This window comes from Lutra lutra, chromosome 11, assembly GCF_902655055.1.
Source record: "Lutra lutra chromosome 11, mLutLut1.2, whole genome shotgun sequence".
Taxonomy (NCBI): Eukaryota; Metazoa; Chordata; class Mammalia; order Carnivora; family Mustelidae; genus Lutra; species Lutra lutra.
Window position 1 is genome coordinate 96,648,271 of NC_062288.1, and position 26,906 is coordinate 96,675,176.

The window sequence follows — 26,906 nt, forward strand, 5'->3', positions numbered from 1 at the left end:
TTTCATTTAGAAGATGAGACATCGTCTTTATCAGTATGAAGACACATTGAACTTAGAGCCTAGGATTTCTTAGGTTCACATGCTCCCAACTCATAACTTGTCTCAGTTACTCTGATACACGTTACAGAAGTAAAGGACTGGCTATAATTCCATTGGCTACACAAATATATAACCTTTTTCTTGAATAAAGCTAAGAAACTTGTTTAAATCATTTCAATGATCTGGGTCTTAGTGCATGTTCTATAGGGTTAAGAGTAGAATTAGAGTTATCATGCTTAGCGAAATAAGTCAATCAGAGAAAGACAACTATCATATGATCTCCCTGATATGAGGGAGAGGAGATGCAACATGGGGGGGTTAAGGGGTTAGGAGAAGAGTAAATGAAACAAGATGGGATTGGGAGAGAGACAAACCATAAGTGACTCTTAATCTCACAAAACAAACTGAGGGTTGATGGGGGAGGGGTGTTGGGAGGGGGGGTGCGGTTATGGACATTGGGGAGGGTATGTTCTATGGTGAGTGCTGTGAAGTGTGTAAACCTGGCGATTCACAGACCTGTACCCCTGGGGATAAAAATATATGTTTATAAAAAATAAAATTTAAAAAAATAAAAAAAAAAAAAGTAGAATTAGAACCTCTGAGGCCCTTTTCGGTCCTGTATCTGTGGCTCTTTGATAAACAGTAATGATTCCGCACCACTGGCCAAAAAAAATCACCACCAGGGGGCGGTCGGGAGCACCGTCAGGATTACGCAAGCGGTGGTCGGTCCTCCCAGCGGCAGAGAAGGGCAGAAGGAAGAGCGGGATCCTGAGCGAGGCGCGGTAGGAGGCAGACACCTGGCATGCTGCTGCTCCTGCTGCTCCTGGGGCCCAGTTTGAACCGTGTTATCTGAGGAGTTGGGGCGTGTGTGTGCATTGGCTTGCGTGGATGGGGGCCGGAGACTGTGGATTTTTTTGTGCTGCCCACAGTGAGGAGGGACGTGCTCGCTCTCTGGAGGTCCAAAGGGTAGGGTGAGGCGTCCCCAGTCAGGGCAGATGCGGGGTTACGGCCGGAGGGCATCTAGCAGGGAGATTTCACGGAGCAGCAGGGATCCCTGGGAGCTGGGCGGAAGGCAAGGGCGTGTGGCTGTGAGTTGGCCTCCTGGGGTGGCGTCCAAGGGTCCTCTGGCCTCGGTCACCGTCTTGATCTCTGTTTCGGCAGGCTCCGGGCTGGGTGCTCGGGTCTCCCAGGATCCAAGCACCGCGATCTGCAAGAGCGGCGCCTCCGTGCAGATCGAGTGCCGAGCTGTGGACTTGCAGGCCCAGACCGTGTTTTGGAATCGTCAGCTCCCGAAGCAGGGCCTCACGCTGATGGCGACTTCAAACGTGGGCTCCAGCACCACGCACGAGCCAGATTTCCCCGAGGCCAAGTTTCCTATTAGCCATCCAAACCTCACATTTTTCTCTCTGACGGTGACGAGTGCGAGTCCTGCGGACAGCAGCCTCTACCTCTGCGGGGCCTAGTGGCACAGCGCTGGGCCCGGATCGGAGACCCAGACAAGAACCTGGAAACAGCCTCCTCGGCCCCACCTTACCCAACCCTCGGAGCCCCGTGGAGGGAGGTGTGGGGAGAGAAAAACCACAGACTGAGACATCTGTGTGTGTGTGTGAGAGAGAGAGAGAAAGAGAACACCTGAATACAGAGTGTGGAAGAGGTAGAGTGTTTGAAAACCAGCAAGATGGGAATGGAGGGGGCCCTAGGAAGTGGCAAACTGACATGAAAATATCATGATAAATGATAAATTCTAGTTTTTTTCCTGACTGCCCAACACACACACATAGGTCATGGGGAGAATTCCACAGGTTCCTAGGAAGTCAGGTCTTTTAAGTCCCCCATATGCTTGGATATGCCCATTCTGCATGTCATTTCTTACCTCACACGGGGAAGATCTGCAAAGGCTGTGAGTCCACTGGAACTGTAATTCAGTGTTGCACAAAAGTAATTTTCAGGACTAGCTTACAGGAGTCTCAATCCAGTTGCCATGGTACCTACCCTAACTCAGGCAGCCATGGTGAGTGTTGGCTTGGTGCCATCACAACCTCCTATCCCTGCAGAAGTTTTTCCATCCTAGAACATGGAAAGCCATCTGACTACTTCGGACTGACCAACAGTCAATTTAAAATACTCTCTAAAATCTGAGTGCCTTGACTCTCTGGTACTGTTTTTCAAAATCAATTAAGTTTCTTTTGTTTTCTCTAACAAAAATGGATTCTGGCTAATTTAGGTGACTCTTGATCAAATATTCCCTTGAGAATTTGAAGCCCCTGATATTATGTATTTAATGATTATCCTCCTTTTAAGAAAAGGTATAAGAGAGGCGCCTAGGTGGTTCAGTGGGTTAAAGCGTCTGCCTTCGGCTCGGGTCATGATCCCACGAGCCTCGCATCGGGCTCTCTGCTCCTCGGGGAGCCTGCTCTACCTCTCTGTCTGCCTGCCTCTCTGCCTACTTGTGATCTCTGTCTTGTCAAATAAATAAATAAAAACCTTTTTAAAAAATAATAATAATAAAAGAAAAGATATAAGAAAAAAAATTGAGTATTATTCCTAAATACCTTATATCAAGATCCGTGTGTCCTTTTAACCAGAGATGTTATTTTCTCCTTATAACAAAATATAGGACAAAAAATGTTTTACAAGATCCTTTGAAAGATCTCAATCCAAATTATTTTTTGAGGGAATGATTTGTAGTCCCATGAAAGAACAGAGTCATAAAATAAAACCACTTCAAATAACTAATGAAATTATGATTAGATGCCATCTTTGTCATTTTTCCTTGCTCCAGAAATGTTCATGAAAATAATCAAAGTAACATCTACCTTTGAAGCAGGTACTTGATTGTGAGTAAACCCTCTAGGTTCACTATCCTCAAAGAGATGGAGGTAGAGATGGCTCAGGCTTTTGAAATATTCCTTCTTACAAGCAGAGGGCTGAAGCCAGGAGAAGCTCCAAGTGAATGTTACTATGTCTTCGGTAGAAACTGAAAGGTCAGTAGAAAATCTCTTAGGCAGTTTTAAGTTTCTTAGTGGCATAAAACTTCCAATTCACTGTTTAAAAGGAAAGCAAACATTTTATTCTGATGTAGTCCCACTTGTTTATTTTTGTTATCAGTGCTTTATTGTTTCAGGTCTTTTTAAGTTTAAGTTTTGATTAATTCTTTTTTTTAACGATTTTATTTATTTATTTGACAGAGAGAGATCACAAGTAGATGGAGAGGCAGGCAGAGAGAGAGAGAGAGGGAAGCAGGCTCTCTGCTGAGCAGAGAGCCCGATGCGGGCCTCGATCCCAGGACCCTGAGATCATGACCTGAGCCGAAGGCAGTGGCTTAACCCACTGAGCCACCCAGGCGCCCAAGTTTTGATTAATTCTAAGTTGAGTTTCATGAATGGCACAAGATGGCGTCCATTTTCATTCATTTGCATGTGGCTCTCCAGTTTTCCCAACACCATTTATTGGAGAGACTGGCCTTTCCCCTTGAGGCACCCTTCTGGAAGGTCAGTTAACCATATATACCTGGGTTTATTTCTGGGTTCTCTATTCTGTTCCACTGGTCTATATGTCTGTTTTTATGCTGGTACCATACTCTTTAATTATTGTAGCTTTGTATGGAATTGGAGAAAGTATTTGCAAACCACATACCTGATAAGATGTTAATATCTAAGAATATATAAGAAACTCGCACAACTCAATACCAAGTAGAAATAATAACCTAATTTAAAAATTACCAAAGGATTTGAATAAACATTTCATGGAAAGAAGACATGTAAATGGACAACAGTTATATGGAAATGTGCTTGAGACCACGCATCATCAGGAAATGCAAATCAAAACCAAAATAAGCTATCACTTCACAAGACTATTATTAAAGAAACAAAAGATATATATTGGGGAAGATGCAAAGAAATTGGAACCCTTGTACACAATGGGTGGTGTGGCTGCTATGGAAAACAATATGGAGGTTCCACAAAAAAATTAAAAAAAAAAATAGAACTACCACCCAGCAATCCCACTTCTGGGTATATGTCTAAAAGAATTGAAATCGGGATCTTGAAGAGATATCTGCACTCCCCTGTTTGTTGCAGTATTATTCATAACAGCAAAATTATGGAAGCAACTCAAATGAACATCAGTAGGTAAATGGATAAAGAAAATGTGGTATATACATATAATAGGACACTATTATAGGAAATCTTGCCATTTGCAACAACATGGATGAAGCCGGAAAACATGCTAAGTGAAATAAGCCAGTCAGAGAGACACAAATTAAACATGACCCCAGTTCCATGAAGTAGCCAAAGGAGTCAAAGTCATAGAAGCAGAAAGTAAAATGGTGAGTGCCAAGGTCTATGAGAAGAAGGAAATAGGGACTTGGACTGATATAAGGTTCAGTTATGCAAGATAAAGACTTGCTTGAGATCTGCCAAACATCAGAGTGGTAAAACGTGGTAGCCACAGTTAACAATACTGTACTGTGCACTTCAGATTTTGTTAAGAAGATAGGTCTCATGGGGCATCTGGGTGGCTCAGTGGGTTAAAGCCTCTGCCTTTGGCTCAGGTCATGATCCCAGGGTCCTGGGGTCGAGCCCTGCACCAGGCTCTCTGCTCAGTAGGGAGCCTGCTTCCTTTCCTCTCTCTCTGGCTGCCTCTCTGCCTACCTGTGATCTCTGTCAAATAAATAAATAAAATCTTTAAAAAAAAAAAAAAGAAGAAGAAGATAGGTCTCATGTTAAGTGTCCCTGCCACAAAACCAAAACCAAAACCAAAAACAAAAAACAAAATGAAGGGACAGAAGAAAATTTTTGGAGGCGAGAAGTATGTTTATTAGTTTGACTGTGGTGTTGGTTTCATGGGTGTGTGCCTGTCCCCAAACTCATTAAACTCTATAACTCATTAAACTCTATACATCAAATATGTGCAGATTTCATCCATCAGTTGTATCTCAATAAAGCTGTTAAAAAATAAATAAAAAGAAAGTAAATCTGATACAGGAGGAAAAGGCCTCTAAAACATTATCTTGCATGTTAAAGGGAATTGGTTGCCTGGATGCCAGATGAGCTCAGAGGGATGAGAAAAGAGACAACTGACCAGTTTAATGAGAACAGAAACCTTAGCCCTGTGTTCCTAAGCAACGGGAACTCATACATCTTCTTTCTGAAAGATAGGCAAAAAAAAAAAAAAAAAAAAAAAAAGCCTCAGCAACCACTACCTTTGGTCTCTAGGTCTCTGTTAAAGTTTCAAAGTCATGGGGGAAAATGGTCTCTGCCCTTGTATCCATCAGGCTACATGGATAGCCTGATGTAGTTCCACTTGTAGGGTATTGTGTGGGCCGGGTATGGTGTGGAGGCAGCTGCCTCTGTCTATGACAGAGGGAGACCTAACAGAGAGCAGGTTCTTAGAGGAAGTCATGTTTAAGATGGCATCTTAAAGACGAACTGGAGTTAATTATGTGGGACTCGCGATAATGAACCAACAGGCATGGCCCAAAGATCCAGTGCAACATTTCTCAGGCAGGAAAGAAATTGGTGTCTTTAATGAAAGGGGTAGTTAATAAGGTGGCATGAGCAAAGAGGGAAGAAACTGGCGAGTACAAGGTGAGACCAGAGAGAGCCGAAAAGTCAAGACATTCAGCATAACTGGAAGAATGAAAGAGCATATGATCCCTAAATGATGGGACATAGCAAGAGAAGAGCAGAGAATCTAGGAGAGAAATTTGAGAAGCACACTCGAACTTGAGAAGGCAAATTATACTGACAAACCATCCAACAATATTAGGTTAATAACTGAGCAAATGTGTAACAAATACTAGTAGCAATTCTATGTGATGTGGAGCCACATACCACATTGAGAGCTGGTTGTTTCCCATCTGGCTCTGATACAAGGTGCCTGGCTACTCCTTCACAATGTGGGACTGGCAACCCCCACTCACCTCCAAGGCAGGTGATGGCAGTTATCAGAGGGTGGCTGGTGAATTTGCCTCTTTAACCACTAGGAGGTGATGTGGGTCTTTCTATAAAACACCTCTGGTGCAAAAGAGCAAGCATAGACCCTCCTTGTTCTGGGAGGTGGTTACATACCCTGTGAGCTATTTAGCTGCTGGTTGGGAGAATGACTTGCAGATATCTCGGAATGCTGATAGGCCCTTGAAATAGTGGGATCCAATAGTATTTACCACATACCCAGTTCCTATAGTTGTCCAAAGCACACATAATTGGTAAGTAAGTGAATAAATGCCATCATCATTTCTGTTCAATGTTGTGTTGAATCTCCAGCCAATGGAACAAGAAAAATAGAGTGAGAATGAGAAAGGAAGAGGAAAAGGTGGTTATCGACAGATGACGAGTTTAATGGAAGACTCAGAGGCAATTGATTGGGTGGCTCAGTTGGTTAAGTGTCTGACTCTCGATTTTTTTTTAAATTTTCTTTTATTTTTTTATAAACATATAATGTATTATTAGCCCCGGGGGTACAGGTCTGTGAATCGCCAGGTTTACACACTTCACAGCACTCACCATGACTCTTGATTTTGTCTCAGGTCATGATCTCATGGTCATAAGATCAAGTCCAGCATCAGGCTCCACACCCAGTGTGGAATCTGTTTAAGATTCTCTCTCTACCACCCCCTCAACCCACTCTCTCTCTTTCTCTCTCAAAGAAAAAAAGAAAGACCTAAAGGAATCTAAAGAATCATTGTATTAGTAATAATAAAATCTAATAAGTTTTCAGTTTTCTGAATTCAAAATAAGTATAAAAAATCAGTTTTTTCCACCTACTAGTGACAGTTAAAAGCTATATTTTTTTTTTAAGAGAGACCATTTATAAATAGTAACATAAGATGTAAAACAGTAGAGAACAAATCTATTAATAGCAACACCTTGGGGCACCTGGGTGGCTCAGTGGGTTAAAGCCTCTGCCTTCAGCTCAGGTCATGATCCCAGGGTCCTGGGATCGAGCCCACATCAGGCTCTCTGCTCTGCGGGGAGCCTGCTTCTCCCCCCCCCCTGCCTGCCTCTCTGCCTACCTGTGATCTCTGTCTGTCAAATAAATAAATAAAATCTTTAAAAAAAATAGCAACACCTTAATACATTTTTTTTTAATTTTAGAAGTAGACAATGTAAAAATCTGAAATAAGTGGAGATACATACCATGAAAATGAATAAGTAAACCCAAAAGTAAGAGTATTCCTGTTTCTGCAATATCATCTGTGTATTCAATGCAGCACTAATTAAAATTGGCCTACAAATCATGCAATTATTTTATAACTTAAGGTAATAGAAAAGGCATAAATAAAGAGACAAATGAAAAATAATACTAACATTAAAAATAACCCCATGCATATAAGGTGCTTAATATATGACAGTGCATAAGGGAATGATGGAATATACAGTACGTTATTGCGCTCTAAGTGGTTATCCATAGAAGGAAAGGTGAATTGAAACCCTTCCTCACAGCATAAACAAAAATAAATTCTGCATGGATTAAACACTTCAAAGAAAAATTCTAAACGTTCATCGTTTTGGTAAATAACATGGGAGTGTATCTTTGTGAAATTATGCTATGGGGGCGTATTTTATAAAAAATTTAAAAATGCATACCCAAGGGTGCCTGGGTGGCTCAGTGGGTTAAAGTTTCTGTCTTCGGCTCAGGTCATGATCTCAGGGTCCTGGATGGAGCCCTGCATCGGGCTCTCTGCTCAGCAGGGAGCTTGCTTCCCTGTCTCTCTCTCTGCCTGCCTCTCTGCCTACTTGTGATCTCTCTTTGTCAAATAAATAAATAAAAATATTTTTAAAAAATGCATATCCAAAATAAAAGAACAATGAACTCCACTAAATTAACAAATTCAACAACAAAAAGAAATCACAAAGAGACGAAAACACAATTAAATTAAACACAGATTAAAGAGATATTAATGACACATGTTACTGACAAAAGGTTTGGTTTCTAGAATACACAAAGAACTGTTACAAATAAATAATAATTAGTCAAGCAAAAAGAAATATGGGCAAAAGACCATTTGTAGAAAACACTAGTAGACTCTCAACATGAAAATTATGTTTACCCTCCTTAGCAATCAGAAAAATTCAAACCAAAACTGCAGTGAGATACATTTTAACCTGACAAAATTAAACCAATACTAACTATTCTTTGAGTCTTAGAGGTGGAGCATTTGAAAACACTCATGAAGTGCTAATGGGACAATTTATTTGGCTGAGCTAATCTAGAAAGCATCTTGCCACATTATAAAAAGGTGATATGGAGATCCTTAGGCTCAAACTTCTCAATCCCAGGTATAGAGGAAATCTTGCCCCTAGATATGCAGAAAATGTACAAGAAGGCAGTACCGTTTGTAGTAGCATTAAAAACCTAGGGGAAAAACACTGGTTCAAGAATGGATAAGCTTTCGTGAATAAATAGAATGAAAGGCTACATAGTAGTGAAAATGAATTATCTGAAGTCATGTGCATCCACATGAATTAATATCACAGACATAATGTTGCATGAAAAAAAAGAACGTTTCACAGAAAAAAAATATGAACAAAACGATCCCCTTTAGATAAATTTCAAAGACATACAACATTAAATAACCTATGATTCATAGATTATACTTATGTACTGCAACTATAATAAAAAGCTGGGGAATAAAAATAAAAACCTCAGGACAATTGATACTTGGACAATGACATCTGAAAGAATAACACAGAGGCTTAAACTCTCCGTCATAGCCCATCTCCTCAGCTGATTGCTTCGGGCAACAGTAGTCATTCTCTTGTTCCCCCAAATGCATTGTGCCTTTGTCATAAATAGTGAACTGTATAGTTCAGCAGTTTTTAAAATAAAGCAACTGCTCTGCGACTTTTTTAAGTGTGGCAAAATGATGATTGATAAACACCAAGCCGTACGATTCGTGGCCTGAGATGGAAGGGAGAAGGGGAGAAGGCAGACTGATAAGTAAAAAAGCCAAGAGGTGAATAAGGAAGTGTAAGTGACTTTGTAAAAAACAGCAAAAGAGCAGCATCTGGGAAGAAGAAAACAAGAGCAGGTTGAAACTCCTGGTGGTTTACACCAACTCTCCCCGCCCTCCCACATTCTATGAAATGTTTTCTTCTCACACGCATAGTGACTATGAAAGCAATGTCAAGTGATCCCGTCATGAGGAGGTTGCTGATGGGGACGGGGGAGCCTGACAGAAAAGGCCACTTGCCACCGCTTTTTCTCCTCCGGGCCAAGCATGTTCTTCAGACTTCTCTGCTGTATGGCCCTTTTTTCCTGGGGAGCAGGTAAGCTTTTGCTATGAACTTGCTGGATGCCCGTTTCACCACCGTCTCCTGTGACTGCATTATCATCGGGCTGCCTCCTGGACTTTTTCTCCAGTTTCTGTCTCTTCCCTTCACAGGCTCCCTGGACCCTAAGGTCACCCAGACTCCCGGACACCTGGTCAAAGGGAAAGGACAGAAAGCAAAGATGGATTGCGTCCCCATAAAAGGACATAGTTATGTTTTTTGGTATCATCGAAAGCTGGAAGAAGAGTTCAAGTTTTTGGTTTACTTACAGAATGATGATATTGTTGATAAAATAGAAGGGTTCGATAATCAATTTTCAGCTGAATGCCCCAAGGACTCACCCTGCACCCTGGAAATCAAGTCCACTGAACCAGGGGACTCAGCTCTGTATATGTGTGCCAGTAGTGAAGCCACAGTGCTGAATGTTAGATTTTCTTAGAACACAAACGCATCATGGATGAAGCTCAGGAAATACGTGGTGTGTTAGGGAGGTGGGAACTAACAGAATTGCAGTGCAGAGGAGCACAAACCAGAAAAGGGAGAATTTGTAGACAGCAACTTCAGGTGAGCAGAAAGGGATGTTAAAAACAACTGATGGGGAAAGAAATCCAAGAAAGGGGAAGGAAGGTGTAAAGGAGGCTCAGGTTCCCCACTTTGCAAGATATCTAGCAAAGGAAAGAAGGAGAGATTGACCCAGGGTGTCTTTTTTCCCCATGAATCTGATGGATGTGTAACAATCTTTATGAAAATATGTAATGCTATGCTTTCACCTGGCAAAGCTGTACTTTTGGGAGTAAGGATAATGGGCAGGTCACCTGTCTTTCATGCAGACCCTGACCATCTGGGACAGCACATTTCTTTGAACCAGACCCAGAGACTTCCTAGGGTTTTGTGACTGCTTCTCATAGCTTCCCCTGCCCTAGAAACTTGGTGGGAAATTCAGCAACCCCCTCCCTCCAGAATACTACAGTCATGCAACTTTTAAAAGCAACTTTATTGGTACATAACATACAAGTTGATGGAAATAAGCCAAGAGTTAAGAATAACGAAAGGGAGTGTTTTCCCTGCAGCACATGAATTGAAATGGAGATAGGGCGTTGCAGCCTGCTGGTCTGGTGGGAGAGCTCTTCTCGCTCCTCCCCTGGCCATTTCCTCAGGCCCTTGGTCCTGCAACCTAGGGTCATCCTTTGTCCTCATCCTCCTACCTGATCAGTTCAGTGTTCTTAGCTTTCAGTATCCAGATCAGCAATCTCTTTCTTTTGAACGGATCGTTTAGACTACTTACTTTTAAGATATATAAAATAACTAAATAATACTTAGTTATAATTAAATACACTTAATATGTAATATATAATAATATTTAATATAATTAAGTAACATAATTGAATAATATTTAGGCAAAAATGTGACGTTTGCTCTTGTTTCCTCTTTCTTCTCTTTGCCATATTTCCTCTTTCCCCATCTAGGTAAATGTTTTTATTATTATCCTTTTTGTGCTTGTTTTGAAAATATATAAATCATCCCAGATGAAGAAATACCTCATTAGAGGCAGAATGGAAGAATGCGGAATCTTTGCAATATGGGAAAAGACGTTTAACAGTATAAACTTGTTCATTGTTTACTCCTTTGAGCTATCTCTGAAACAGGACACTGCTTAAAAATGCATGCACTGAGGATCTTGAATCCACTAGAATGGTCTAAATTCTGTCAACCAGAAGAGTGTATGTATATTACCATCCGCTGGGATCTGAAGTGTCTCAGAATTCAAAACACTTGCTATCGTAAGAGGTTATTTTTTAAGGTATGTGCTGTGTAGATCTTTTTGCTATTCCATTTTGGAGATGTTATTTCTGATTGCATGGTTCCTAACATTAAGTCTCACTCTTTCACACAAGAAAGTATATCTCTATCATGTTGCATCCCTGTCATTTTCTATTCCAATAATGCCCTCAAGATCACATATACACTGAGGGGTCTGGGAGGCTCAGTTGGTTAAGCATCAGACTCATGATCTTAGCTCAAGTCTTGATGTCAGGGTTGTGAGTTCGAGCTCTATGTTGGGCTCCATGCTGAGTGTGGAGCCTATTTTAAAAAAAGAAGAAGAAGAAGATGTAAAAGAATCACATATACATCATGGTAATAAAGAGGAGGAGGAGGAAGGTAACTGATTTGAAGACAGCACATGGAAAGGAAGATTATAGAAATTGTATCACATTCACAGGAGTAGAATACAATATAGTACGTACCTACCTGTTACGGTCAAATTTAGATCTGTAAATCAGTCTAAAGAAGGGGGTTATGTCTTTCTTTCTTCCTTTCTCTCTTTTTTTTCTGTATTTCTTTTTTTTTTTTTTAAATCAGAACACTTTTGACAAATCTGAGATTGCACATGTGGGCCAACTATTTCTGGGAATATATGAACTTCCTCCTACTTCCTTCCATGGATTCCAGCATAAAACATATTCTCTTTTATTTATTTTTTTTTAAGATTTTTTTTATTTATTTGACACAGAGAGAGATCACAAGTAGGCAGAGAGGCAGGCTGGGGTGTGGGGGTGGTGGGAAGCAGGCTCCCCGCTGAGCAGAGAGCCCGATGTGGGGCTCAATCCCAGGACCCTGAGATCATGACCTGAGCTGAAGGCAGAGGCTTAACCCACTGAGCCACCCAGGCGCCCCGCATATTCTCTTTTAAAACAGTCATTCTAACTTGTGACCCATGGACCCCCAAGGGGTGCATAGATAGAATTCAGGGAATCTGAATTTGAATGGGAAAAATATATCTTTATTTTCACTAATCTCTAACTAAAATATGTTCCTTAGTTCACAAGAGATACAGTGAATAAACCACAGCAGTGTTAGCAGTACCTGTGACAAAGGCAATTATAGGGTAGAAATCACATATATGTGCATATATGACAGTTGATATGAAAGTCATAGGTATTTTCATGCCTCATTACATAGAATAGATATTTTCACTGTCATCACTACTCTGAATTCATGGTAGTTTTCAAAATCACTGGGATATATTTTATTTAGTGAATTTTAAAGATTTCATATGTTACTATATTATACGTTAATATATCATAATATATATGATAATATATCATAAGTTTCTTTTGAAATATTTTGATAACTGCATTTCAAAATATTGTTTTCCTCTGTAATACAATGTATTCCATTTCATGGGTTTAAAACATTTTCTGAGAAAGTGTTCTTAGGGTACACTAGATCGCCGAAGGGGTCCGTGTACCAAAAAGGTTAGGAGCCTTTGTGTGAGGAATATAATCCTTTGCAGATGTGATTGAGAAGCTGAAACCTACACCCAGCCATTGGAAGCAACATGCTGGCGAGCATTCTTCCTCTGAGTTCTGCTTATAGTTTTGCACATTGTGATGGTCCTAATTCTAAATCATTACATCATTGGCCTTCCCCTTCTCTCCCTTTCCCCCTCTCTCCTCTCCCTCCCTTTCTCTGACTCACACATGCATGCACGTGCTGGCGCGCGCACACACACCCACACCCACACCCACATCTTTCTCCCAAGAGGGGGCAGCAATAGTTTCTAAGCCACCACATTCAAACCAAAAGTTTCATCATCAAAGTGTCTTTTATTACAGATGACCTGAGAACATAAAAATAAAGCAAACATTTATCTATCAAAATAACAGCATTTTTAAAAATCCAAAACTCAAGAAGAAACTGTGCTATGCAATGAATTTACACTCATTGGATAAATTTCAACTCAATATGGGAAAATTACATGTTAGTTAGCTAGCACAATTCTGTGTCAGTAAAGATCTGATTTTCTTTGACATATTAACTCCATAAATCCCAAGGATTAGAATACCAGGTCCAGAAAATAATAATAGCAAACAAAAATATGGTACTTACACTGTGTGAACAACAGTTCTAAATTCCTTTTTCATATCAAGTTCACAACTTTTGAAGTAGATACTCATACCCATTTTACCAATGAGAAAGTCAAGTCAAAGAGAAGTTAAGAGACTTGCCCACATTTAGGTAGCTGCTAGATGTCAGGACCAGGGCTCAAGCCCAGACTTTAATCCACTGCCACGGGGGGAGGGAGGAATTAGGACCCTTTGCTGTTGCTGAAATCACTCGAGGAGGCCCTGCTGCCTCTGTAATATATCATTTATAATAAACACGGAAGATTGAGAATTGACTCTATTTTATAACAACAAAACATATGAACATGTTCCTGTATTTGAAACAGTATTGGTGGGAACAGAGCAATTGATGGAAAGAAATAGACTCTGAAAATTGTAGGCAATTCTTTTCCTCACTCTCATCACAGCAAGTGCCCAAGCTACAGAGCATACTGAGTGTGACTCTGACCAGGAAACGGGGAATCTGGTCTTCTCACCATGGGGAACTTGTCCAGTTAGAAGGGATATAAAGAGTTGTGTACATAGGAGAGAAGACAGGTGACATGATCTCTCCGAGGCTTAGTATCCCCACCTGCAAAATGAGCTGTGACAGTCATCTTATAGCTGTGACAACGTCCACAGACTGAGGCAGGGGGAGCCCTACATCCTACTCCCTTCCCTTGGCCTGTCTCAGAGTCTGTGTCTAGACCTTCACAAAAGCTCTGTCTCTGCCATGAGCAGCTGGGCCCTCTGCTATGTGGCCCTTTGTCTCCTGGGAACAGGTGAGTCCAACACCCAGTCAGTAAATTCCTGTCCTGGGTGTGCAGACCCTCACTCTGATAACTTCTTACAACAGCATTGGGCTGCCTTCTGGATGTTATCCCCAGCCTTTGTATCCTTTCCCCCTCAGGACCCACGCACGCTGAAATCTACCAGATGCCCGCATTCCTGCTCACTAGGGCTGGTCAGGCCGTGACTCTGGAGTGTAAACAGAACTTGAGGTACAATGATGCCATGTACTGGTACTGGCAGGACCCAGGGCAAAGTCTGAGGCTGATTTACTACTTAACTGTTGAGAAAGACGTTCAGAGAGGAGACATAACTGAAGGCTACAATGTTTCCTGAGAGGAGAAGGGGCAGTTTCCTCTCTCTATGAACTTGGCCCACACCAACCAGACAGGCGTGTACCTCTGTTCTGGTAGCGCTCCACAGTGGAGCACAGCCACTCACCACCTCCACACAAACCCACTCTAGTCCTTCGCCGCACACCCCCCCGCCCCACCCTCTGTTCTCATCTTTTTTAAATGCACCTTCCCTGCACTCTTCAGATTTTTTTTTAAATTTTTTTAAGATTTTATTTATTTATTTGTCAGAAAGAGAGAGAGAGAGAGAGAAAGCACACAAGCAGGCAGAGAGGCAGGCAGAGGCGGAGAGAGAGGCAGGCTCCCCGCTGAGCAAAGATCCCGATGTGGGACTCCATCCCAAGACTCTGGGATCATGACCTGAGCCGAAGGCAGCGGCTTAACCCACTGAGCCACCCAGGCGTCCCCACTCTTCGGATTCTTAATAAAGCACTAGGAGAGCAGACCTAGGGGATACACTGTGCTACTTGCGTTTCCATTCTTTTAATCCTTTTATATTTATCTGTATCTTTTTTTTTTTTTGAGATGTTACTGTGTCCTGTCGCCTTTCCTAATGCAAAGTATATAAAACTGAATAGAAACATATCCTTTCTCCAAGAAGCTAACAGTCTAGTAAGAGAGTCATTAGAAGAGAGTAGGATAGAATAGGAGGGGGAGCGCTGGGGTCAGGAGATCTGGAGAAAAAAACATGAGATTTCAAAGACTCTGGAGTTATTTGTTCAAGTGCTCATTTTATTGGCGTGTTATCAAATTATTGCATATATATTTGATATCAGTGTTTTAATGTGGAGAAAACCACCTCATTGAACAATTGGATAAGGAAGGAGAAACCTAAGGAGAGATACACACTAAGCTGTTGAGATGACTTCCCTGGAGTGGGGGTGGGAGGAAGGAAGAAGAAAGTAAGCAAAAATAGATCACCAAAAAAGAAGTGTACTACTTAAAATAAAGGTTGATTGGAAAATCAGAAAAGAAAAGGAGAGGCTAACTAGCTAAACCATACCAGAATTGCCAAGAAGGTAAAATATTCTGTAAAAAGCAGTGGCTAGCCTGAGAATCACAAAAACAACCATAACAAAAAGGATCTGTATTATTTGAAAGGATAATTAGATAATCATCCAAAGCAATGCCCAGTCCTGAGTTAGAAACTGAATCCATGTTAAAGGATCTTTTTCAAACAGCTGCTAAACTTGGAATAAAAACTGGGTAGTATAAAATGAAAAACGCAATGATAGGAAAAGACATGAAAATTGTATTAAGTTAGTAAGTTATAAAACAGCATTTTACAGAATGAGATAGATTTCATCAAAGAAGATGTGTCTATGTACACATATACACAGAGAGGGTGAAAGGAAAGATCTGGAAAGAATGCCACTGAGGTGTTAACAGGCCTCATCTTTGGCAGTCATGCGGTATTTTATCTTTTATTGCATAACTTCCTAAAAAATAAGTATGGTTTCTGTTGGTAAAACTAGATAGAAAATGTTTTTAAAATGAATATTTCTAAATAAATAAAATACAAAGTATCTGTATTTACTGAGCTGGGATAAAAGCTTTCTTTCTGATGCCAGAGGAGTTTTTGGAAAATGAAGCAGTTACATGATGATTATGAGTCTGCAAAGTGATCACATCACATTGCTGGTGGGATCTGGGGAAGCCTCATCCTTTTGCTGTTTTGATGCCACTATGGGCGCAGGGCTCCTCTGCTCTGTAGCCCTTTGTCTCCTGAGAGCCAGTGAGTTCTGAGCACAAAAGTGATTAAGTTTTAGCATGTAGGTGAGGTTCAGTGGGTTTGAGTCTGGAGCCGATGGCCAAGAAAGATTTCTTGAGACATTTTTGGTGCAAAATGGTGGTTTATTAAAGCACGGGGACTGGGGCGCCGGGATGGCTCAGTGGGTTAAAGCCTCTGCCTTTGGCTCAGGTCATGATCTCAGGGTCCTGGGATAGAGCCCCGCATCTGGCTCTCTGCTCAGCGGAGCCTGCTTCTCTCTCTCTCTCTGCCTACTTGTGATCTCTGTCTGTCAAATAAATAAATAAAATCTTAAAAAACAAAACAAAACACGGGGACAGGACCCATGAGCAGTAAAGAGCTGCTGTCTGAGGTCGTGAGGGGTGGCAGGTAATGTACGATGGGGTTGGGGGAGGTAAAGAAAAAGGGAGGTTTCGATAGAACTTTCTATGATAAAGAGGTCCTACAAGATACCTGAGGCCTTGTGGCCTTGCCACTGTCACGTTAAGGTTGTTTTTCCCCTCTTGCAAGGTATTTAACAGAAGACGGGAGATTCCTGGAAGAATGTCACACAAGTCCCATCCTGGAGTGGGGGGGAGGGGGAAGGTTGCAGGATGTCCGCTTTTGCTTGTTCCTCAGCCAGCCTTCTGTTCCTTCATCAAAAGAAAAATCCTGTTTGAGGTCTGTCCACTCCCAGTCCCAAGCTCTTCCGTTATCAGGGTTCCTCCTGGGCTTTATCAACAGCTTCTGTGTCCTCTTATAGGTTCTACTGATGCCAAAGTCACGCAGACTCCAGGACATCTGGTCAAAGGCAAAAGCCAGAAGGCAAGGATGGATGGCATCCCGGAAAAGGGACATACTTTTGTTTACTGGTATCAAGACCCAGAAAAAGAGTGGCAGTTTTTTATTTATTTTCAGAACGATCAAGTTCTTGATCAAATCAACTCACTCAAGGAGCGATTCTCAGCTAAATGGCCCCCAAACTCACCCTGCAGTCTGGAAATTCAGTCCTCTGAACCAGAAGACTTGGCGTTAACTTCTGTGCCAGCAGCTAATCCACGGCGCTGAAGAGGGGGTTCCTCTTGGTGGACCCAACGCAGACAGCAGGGGGTGTGTTCCGTTGGACCGAAGTGCAAGTTAACTGGAGGTAGCTTAAGTTACGGTGGATTGAACACCAGGCTACAGGCTGTTCAGTCCCCATGAAGGAGTGAAACACCACTTCTCCCGGGTATGGAATGACTGCCTCTCCAGTTTTCATTTTATTCTTATTTTGTCCACTTTTGTGTTTTTCTCTCCCAGTGTTTTTTTTCTTCCTCTTTTCTTCCAGTCCTCATGGTGATGGCAAGACAGTAACTAAAGGTCACGGATTCAGCTGCCATAATTTCACCACACTGATAAGGACCAGCTCAGCTCTTCCTAAACCTGGGGTTAAATCCAGGAGAAATAGTAGCCTCTTCATGACCCAGCCATGAGCCTTTTCCTAGAGAATTCAACCCTTACCATGTATGTCTGCACATAGGTATTTCAAATCATATAATTTTACTTTATCATGCATGCAATTCCTTCTAGATTTTCCCACGTAGCTCAAGTGAGTGAAATGCTTCATTTTTCAGTATGTGTCTGTAGTCTGTCATTTCTAAGTGACACACAGTGCTCCGTGCCTGGTTCTCCAGAAATAAACCCAATTTTCCTCCAATTTCATACCAGCTCTGAGTATGCTTGTACATATCCCTTTCTGGACCTGTATAATGATTTTATAGGATTGTAGGCCCAGAATCATGACTGCTGATACATGGAGTACCGTTTGTATATGTTCTTTTACGTATCTAGATACCACCAGTGGGCTCCTCAGAATTGCTGTATGAGTCTCAAATCTCACCTAAAAGTGCATAAAGCTTCTCACGTCCCCTTAACCTCTTATGGTGTCAATCCAGTTTCCAGATTGTTGCCAGTCTAGAAGTGTAAAGAGATTCCAATCTCTACCATGCCATTTCTCCTAGATCACCATCAGTGTTTACCCTAATGATGCAGATGACAATTTAAGAAAAATAAATAAAATAAAAATAAAATAAAATAAAATGAAAATAAATAAAACCAATGATTTAATAGGAGGAGAGAGAGTTTACTTTATACTCCTATACTATCTATCTATAGATATCTATCTATCTATACTATACTATCAGCGGCAACAATCTAGAAAGCTGGAAAATGGTTTCTCCTTCCCTCCCTCTACCATTTGCATTTTTTTTTCTGATCGCTAAGGTTTAAGTATTTCTTCATTAGATGTTGGTCCTGGATTTCTGTTCTCAAAATGGTCTATTTGTATCCTTAGGCCATTTCTCTAGTAAGAGTTCTGCATTCTTCTCAATGATTTGTAAGAATTTCTAATATATACTACTAGATATCCATCCCTTTTTTATTTTAGAATAAAATTGAAATACCACCTTCGTATATGGTGCATCCCCACCCCAAACTTCAAAGAACCAGTAGATATGGAGAGAAACAAGTGGTCTCTTCTGGACAGGTGCCTGTTACATCCATTACATGAATGACATCTCTATTTTCTCAGTCCTGGTCCCCTGGACATCCAGAGTGCTGTCCTCTGCATTATTACTCGTATCCTTACGTATCGCAGAAACATTTCCAACCACTGCTATGCCCCCAGACTACTTATCACCCATCAACCACCTCCTTTCATCCAGAAATGCTGAGAAAATTTTTCACTCCATTCAACTGTGCTTTTGATCCCTGGAGTAAACCAAATTAATTTTCTCCCTCTTTTTTTCTTTTTGTTTTTCCTAACTGGATTCTGCTGGCTGGTTACAGGATGGAGCAGTAAGAATCCACACATTTTTCTTGAAGACTTACTGTTTGCCCTCTTATTTTCTATTTTAGGCCAAATGCCATCTAGCAAATCACCGATTTAATTCAGCTCTTGATATGACAGCTGATTCATATTAATTCTACCATTTTAATTCACTGAGACATAAAAGGATTGGAAAATTTTTCATTGCATTACATGGCATTTTAGTCTCTGGGGAAAAAGAAAAGAGTAAAAAGAGAGCCATGAAAAACATATTTCAAGGAATGTGTGTAGTTATGGCAAATAGTTTTTTTTTTTTACAAAAAAATATGAGAATGCTACATGCTATGTAGGGAGAGATTATTCATTGGACAAATTAAAACAAATTCCTGAGGAATAATTTGGGGAAACAAATTTTAAAAGATACTCAGAAAACTATCAATACTTACTATAAAGATGGAGATGCTAACTTAAGAAAAGAATCGAACCAATAATTTAACAGGGAATGAGAAGATATGAGTAGAAAAAATTCATGTAAATTTGGAAAAAAATAATACTTGTGAAAAAGTGTTTAAGAACAGTTAAAAAATGAATTATGTTATCCAGTTTGATAAAGAGCCCTGTCAGAAGGTTACTCTTATAAACTACTTATGATAGTGTCAGCTTGACAATGAGGATTAGAACCTTAAAAGTCCAATAAAGATCATCATAATTATATAATTATAATAAGCATAATAGGAATTTGGAGGCACCTGGGGGGCTCAGTCGGTTAAGCGTCTGCCTTTGTCTCAGGTCATGATCTGGGGGTCCTGAGATCAAGCCCCAAATCGGGCTCCCTGCTCAGGAAGTCTGCTGCTTCATCTACCCTTCACCCTGGTTGTGCTCTCTCCCCGCTCTCTCTCTCAAATAAATAAAATCTTTTTAAAAAATAACAGGCATTTGGCTTCAAGTCAAATGGAAGTTGTTATCGTATTTGCCTACATGTATAAGCCATTGTAAAGTCTGATAGAAGTTTTTAAGGCAGCAGTTCTCAGGCATTAGACAGCAGGCAGTAGAGGGTTGAGGAAAGGGGCTTCACGTTTGCTCCGGGTCCCTTCCTTAGAACTGCTTCTGGACTGTAGCACGGGAGTCTTGCACAGAGCAAGTGGCTTTGATGCGGCAGGAAGAGAGCAGAGGTCAGGGTTGTGCAAGTGGCTGTTGTTTGTAGGGGAAGTTTCTGGAGAGAAGGAAACTGTGCAGAAAATTGTTCCCAATATGGCACGGGGGTCAAACACTGAACAGCAGACACATATAGAGCCTCCTGAAGACTGACAGCAGGAATGGACATTCTGGTGGCCACACAGTCCTGAAGGACATATGAATCCTGACCAGCCAGAGTGGAGAGAGGTTGCTGAAGCCCCTGGGAAAATACACTTGGCACCCCAAGGCAGGGGTGGGGGGAGGGGGGAATCACACCTCAGTCCTAGAATTAGAGCCACTCTACAAGTGTCCTACCAAAATTCCACAAGCTTCCAAGGGATCTGGCTGATCAAACAGTAAGTTAACTGTCTTTTAGAGAAAACTATCACAGCATTCTATAAATAAAAGCAGGAAGAAAGAAAGAAAGAAAGAAGAAAAGAAAGAAAAAGGAAGGAAGGGAGGGATGGATTCACAAAGGGAAATTTTTAAAAAAAATATTAAAAATGGAAAGATTTATCATGTTTATGGATTGGAAATTTCAAGGCATTAAGATAGCAGTTTTCTTGACAAATAATGTTGGAATAACTAGATGATCATGTGAAAAGAAACATATTTTACTGATTACCTCATACTGTAAACAAAAGTCAATTTGAGATGGGTCATAGACCTAAGTATAAAAGCTATAATTACAACTCTTCTAGAAGAAAACAGGAAAACATCTTTGTGAGTTTTTCTTATGACACAGAAAGCACTAACCAGTACTAGAACTCTTGTGTGCCTGAGGACATGCATTACACAGATCAATGACTCACAAATGAGATGACAGGTTTGTGTTGCTGGGATCGCATCCATGAACACACAGCACACAGGGAAAACCAGGGTTTGGGGGGAGACTGGGCAGTCTGTGTTCTGCCTGTGGTGGGGGATGCATCAGAGGAATGGGTTGTAAACAAGATTTGGGAAAAATAAAATAAGACAAAATCAGAGAGGGAGACAAACCATAAGAGACTCCTCCCTCCAGGAAATAAACTGAGGATTGGTGGAGGGGAGGGAGGGTAGGAAGATGGGGTAACTGGGTGATGGGCATTAAGGAGGACATGTGATGTAATGAGCAATGTTCTTATATGCAACTTACGGATCACTAAACTCTACCTCTGAAACTAATAATATGCTATACGGCAATCTATTGAATTTAAGTAAAATAAAATTTAAAAAGAAGATTTGAGTGATAAGGCACAAGCCATCCCAGAGGAGGGGGAATACTGGTCCATGCCATCAAGGACTCTCTGGGTTGTCCAGAATCGGAGTGTCTCTCTCAATTCCATGCCCATCCAACTATGTGTCTCCTCCGTTGCTTCCTCGGATAATGGTCACTCAGTCCTCCTTCGGTATAGATTCTGCTCCCAGGATGATGTATGCTTCTCCTGCCCTTGCTGTGCACCTACAGACTTATACGGTAGGACTCCACTGGACCTTGGTAGAGGACACCCCTGATAATAGTTCATATTCACCTCCCAACTCTCTCTTCCACTCCAGTCACTGCCTACAGCAGGGGGCAGCAAAACAGCATGTTTGCGTTAAGAACTGCAAATGAAGGATAAACTCAGATGGCAATCTACCTTATAATTATCCTGTTTGTATTAATTAAGCCCCTGAATAAGCAGTTTACTGGGGGGAAAAAAAAATCCCAGTTTCTACTGGTGGGATTAATGAACCATTCTGTCCAGAAAGAGAGAAGGGAGAGTTACACTGGAATGTCATACAGAATGTATACACTGGCTGTGAAATGTGCCAAAATAAAGCAATGAGTGTGCAAAATAACACGAGGGGGAGAGAGAGAGAAAAAGGGAGAGAAATAGTGCAGAATAAACAAGAGAGGCCATGAGTTGGTAATTATTGGAGCCAGGTCATGTGAGGACATGGAGGCTCATTATATTACTACATCTACTTTATATATGCTGTAAATTTTCCCAATCAAAAGAAAAACTCTTAAAAAGAAGACTTTCCCAAAGAGATCTATGGCTGGATTGATTAGTGTAGGATATTCAAGGATGAGGAAGAGGCAGGACAAGCACAGACCTGGAGGGCAAAGTGGACAGATTTATGATACCAATGTTTCATACTATCTTTGTGGTTGTCCTGTATTTGTCCTTTGTTACATTGAAATACTGAAGACTTTTCCTCCTAAAATCAGCAACAATTTATGTTATACTAAAATCACCTCTTTAATGAACAAGTTCCGATTCATTCAAAATAGGAAAGAAAATATTAAGTATTTCATTAAGAGACTGTATTCTGAATGAAACTTTTTCATTACCCACATTAAGAGAATACCTTCCTACAATTAGCCTGTACTTTCGGTAAAGATCTGCACCCAGGAAACATTGACCAGAAAAGCAATGTCCATTAAAGAACAATAGAAATTTGGAACAAAGGTAGTAGTGCTGGTCCCTTAGGAAAAGACAAAACAAAACAAAACTCTCGAACTTGAAGGTGAATAGATTGAAATTTCATGACCTGAGTTAGGAAAAAAAAGGAATCAATGAAGAAAAAAGAGAAATGTTACAGTGGCACAATCTTCCATGGGGACTAGTTTCCCTGTATTTGAAAGGATTCTGAATTTACTGCCTAGCTTATTTTACTGGGGCGAGGGTGTGGCCTTGAAGGATGTAATAGGTAAGATGCGGGAAGAGGAAGAGAGACTGCTGTCCGGTGGGTGGCAGAGAAGAACCAGGAGAGGAGGGAGTTGAAGAGTCTGCATCTTTGGCAGGATGCACGGTAACTAAACCAAGGCACTGTCTGCCTGAGTAAAGAGGGAGTGAAGGTTAGGCTCTGGGGGAAAAGGGGTGTGGGTGTATCTTTCTCGGAGCCTTGGTACACTGTAATGGACAACGTCACTGACCAAGTATTTCCCATTTCCTATTTCTATGCCCTGTTTCCCCAGTGCTCAGAGTTGGAAGCCTCTACCCTGCCTTTCCCTACCATGGGCTTCTTGCTCCTCTGCTGTGTGGCCTTTTGTCTCTTGAGAACAGGTGAGTTTGGGAAACATGGGGAAGCCTTGCCTTGAAATTTTCCTGGTCCTGGCTGAAGCTTCTCCCTTGAGCCTGTGGCAAGAGGACCCGTCCTAGGCTCTGTCTACAGTTTCTGTCTTGTTTCCCAACAGGCTCCATGGATGCTGGCATTACCCAGACCCCAAGGCATGGGATTATAAAGACAGGAAAGAGCATTTTACTTAAGTGTTCTCAGACTAAGAGTCATAACTATATGTACTAGTATCGACAAGACCCAGGACTGGGGCTACGGCTGATCTACTACTCCTACGTCAGTGATATTAATGAAGGAGCGGTCTCCAGTGGGTACAAGGCCTCTCGAGAGGGGCTGGCAAAATTCTCCCTGTTCCTAGGGGCTGCCGTCCCCAACCAAACAGCTCTCTACTTCTGTGCCAGCAGTGATTAACACAGTGCTTTTTGGCCACCTGCTCTCCATACAGAAAGACAGGTACATTTGCTCAGATAGGCACAGAAGGCTTCCTCCATGTGGGACATGGGGATCCTTAGGGGTCTGAATAGTTCTACGCTGTGTGAGTCTCCGTCTGAGCTTAGGGCTATGTAGGGTCGATGCCCCCAGGCCATGTGGTGACTGAAACCACAGGTTGGACTGAACCGATCTTCTCGGTTGATTGACACTCTTTCTCTCTTCTAATGGGGCTAACCCACTAGTGTCCTTCTAGGAGAATGAACCTGACATTTGGCAATACCACCTGGTTTTCAATACGAACATTTCTTAGGAGCTCTGATACAATGTGGTTTTTCAGGGTTCTTTTGCCTCTGTCTGCCACCCACTTTGCAATGTACTCCACTCCATTCTGGTCTTATCGACAGTCCCTTTATCCTGCTGTCCCCTTCTCAGTCCTGGTTCCTCCAAGCATCAGGCACTGTTCAGCTCTGAATTCGGGTGCCTTTCTACCAGGAACAAACTGACTACCTTGTTTCCTAAAACCTCATCCTAAGTAAATTTTTTTTGTTTTATTTTTAAGATTTTATTTATTTATTTGAGAGAGACCATGAGAGAGAGCATGAGAGGGGAGAGGTCAGAGGGAGAAGAAGACTCCCCACGGAGCTGGGAGCCCGACACAGGACTCGATCCCAGGACTCTGGGATCATGACCTGAGCCGAAGGCAGTTGCCCAACCAACTGAGCCACCCAGGCAACCCTAAGTAAATTTTTTTTTAAAGATTTTATTTATTTGACAGACAGATCACAAGTAGGCAGAGAAGCAGGCAGAAGTGGGGGGGGAGCAGGCTCCCTGCTGAGCAGAGAGCCCAATGTGGGACTCAATCCCAAGAACCTGAGATCATGACCTGAGCTGAAGGCAGAGGCTTAACCCACTGAGCCCCCAGGTGCCCCAGTAAATTTAATTAGTATTTAAATCTGACTCAGAAGATGAAGTTTATCCAGTACTAGAGATTATGATCTATAAAAGTTACCTTTCATCTACTGCCCCACACTCGGATCTCTGCTGAGAATAATCTTAACCTGCAGGAGCAGAGAGACTGTGTCATACCTGGATGTACTGGATTTAAAAAAAAAAAAATGCCAATTGCCTGCTCCCCAGCATGGAGCCAAAGCTCAGAGCTTGGAGATTCCTCTTTCACTTGAGGCGTGGGAATAAGCCCCTCATTCCCCTGCAGAGAGGACCCTCCTGGGAGGCACAAAAATACTCAATCAAGGGCTGCCATAGCCTGATGTAAAACCTGCCTAAGAGTCAAACTGAAGGCTTTCTTATGTGCTTTGTCTTTGTACCCCATGGGCCTCAATTATTTCAACAAAAGAATCCATGATGCGGTGACAGTTCACCCAAAGAATGCAACTTATTTCATTTTCTACCTGTTCTGATCTGAAAAGAATGTCACACTTTTAATCTCCTGTATGAGTTCTATCTCATCTTTCCCTTTAAAAAGTCGGTTTTCTAGACTTTTGCTCCCTGCTTTCTATGCACACTTCACCAAAGTCTCATCTGTAATAATCATTCTTCTGTCATAAGCTATTAATCGTTCTCTTTAATTATTTGTTGGACATTTCCAGTAGATTTTTCTGGACTTTCCTTCTACCTTATTTTTCCCCTTAGTATAAATATTCTTCCTTAATCTTTCCATCCATGATCACAACAATTTCTTTCATGAGTTCCAAACTGGTAGATTCACCTGTCTCCTAGACACTTCCAGCTGGATGCTCTACAGTTCAAATTCAAGTGATTTATTGCCGAATTTATTGTCCCCTAACCCTGAATGTACCCCTCTGGCCCATACACAGTATCTCTTCTCAGTGACTGAAACCATCATTCTAGATTCCTCTTTCCGTAAGCCCTCACGTTAAGTCCATTTGCAAATCGATTACTTCTAAGGTACAAATGCAATCTGAAGGGGCACCGGTACCCCAATGTTCATAGCAGCAATGTTCACAATGGCCAGACTATGGAAAGAGCTAAGATGTCCATTGACAGATGAATGGATAAAGAAGATGTGATTCATATATACAATGGAATATTACTCAGCCATCAAAAAGGATGAATACTTACCATTTACATCAACATGGATGGAACTGGAGGGTATTATGCTGAGTGAAATAAGTCAATCAGAGAGAGACAATTATCATATGGTTTTGCTCATATGTGAAATATAAGAAACGGCACAGAGGATCATAGGGGAAAGAAGGAAAAACTGAACAGGAAATAATCTGAGATGGAGACAAACCATGAGAGACTCTTAACTCTAGGAAACAAACTAAGGGCTGCTGGAGAGGTGCAGGGGGGCATGGGGTAACTGGGTGATGGGCATTAAAGAGGGCACATGATGTGAAGAGCACTCAGTTATATGCCACTGATGAATTATTGAACTCTGCATATAAAACCAATGATGTACTATATGTTGGCTAACTGAACTTAAATAAAAGAAAAAAAAATCTATTATTTCCATATACCATATTTCCATAGGTTTGGTTTTCTAGGAAGCCAACTTCTCAGGGGAGATTAGTGTTCAGTGTGTTATTAGAAAGTGTCATTTTCAGCCAACATGGGTAGAATGGAAAGAAACAAGAAGGAGAGGCTGAGAAAGAAGCTGGGCTGTCCTACAGCCTGAACAAAAGCCCTCGCTGAGCCACGGGGAGCCTCGAAGCCATGATGGCCTTTAGAACGACCCAAAGTTGAGGTGAAGAGACTAGCTTTTATATAAACTTTCCTTGCAACCATGCCAGTGTGATGGGTCGCCCTGAGAAAGGGCGTACCTTGGAAGGTGGTGATGGGTAAAGAGACAGGGCAATTCACAAAGGGAGCTGTTGATCAGCAGCATTCCTAGCAGAAAGCGAAACTGTCCTTCTTGCCTGAAGGGAGATGTGGAGGACCCATCACAGTTTACAATACACGTGTTTATCTGATTCAACTGCTCCCTCCCTTCCCTTCCTTCTACTTTAAGGCAGACTCCCAACATCCATTCCCTAGAAAAAAATGCATTGCCTTTCTCATTGGTCTACTAGCCTCTTCCTTTATCTGCTTTACTTGGCCTTAGACATTGCCAGTAGCCAGAATGCATCTGGCATTCTTCACTTGGCACACAAAGCCCTTCGTGAACAGATCGCTGTCTAAAAATATGGCCAGATCTTCCAGGCTCCCTTCAGCCCTTCAGACTGTAGTTCAGCTGAATGTTTTATGTTTATGTTTCCCTGAATAGACCAAGCCAGCCTAGTTGCACAACTACAACTTTGCAAATGATTTTTCTCATTAGAAATGAGCTACTACTTCTTTGCTACCTAGCTTGCTCTTGCACAGGCTTCAATTCTTAGCTTAGAGATTAGCTTA

General features: G+C 41.6%; 1 long non-coding RNA gene and 2 gene segments (V, D, J or C); all 3 read left to right on the plus strand.

Moving 5' to 3' along the window:
- The window catches only part of LOC125080658 (T cell receptor beta constant 1-like), a 116,975-nt gene that overhangs the window by 25,215 nt on the left and 64,854 nt on the right, over positions 1 to 26,906 (plus strand).
- On the plus strand, positions 826 to 1,561 carry LOC125080661 (T cell receptor beta variable 20-1-like). The segment is given in 2 exon segments: positions 826 to 872; positions 1,201 to 1,561. Coding segments are annotated over 2 exon segments (333 nt in total).
- Positions 22,779 to 23,505, plus strand: LOC125080662 (uncharacterized). Its single transcript, XR_007121447.1, has 3 exons — positions 22,779 to 22,878; positions 23,006 to 23,086; positions 23,218 to 23,505. It is a non-coding gene; the product is annotated as an uncharacterized LOC125080662 (long non-coding RNA).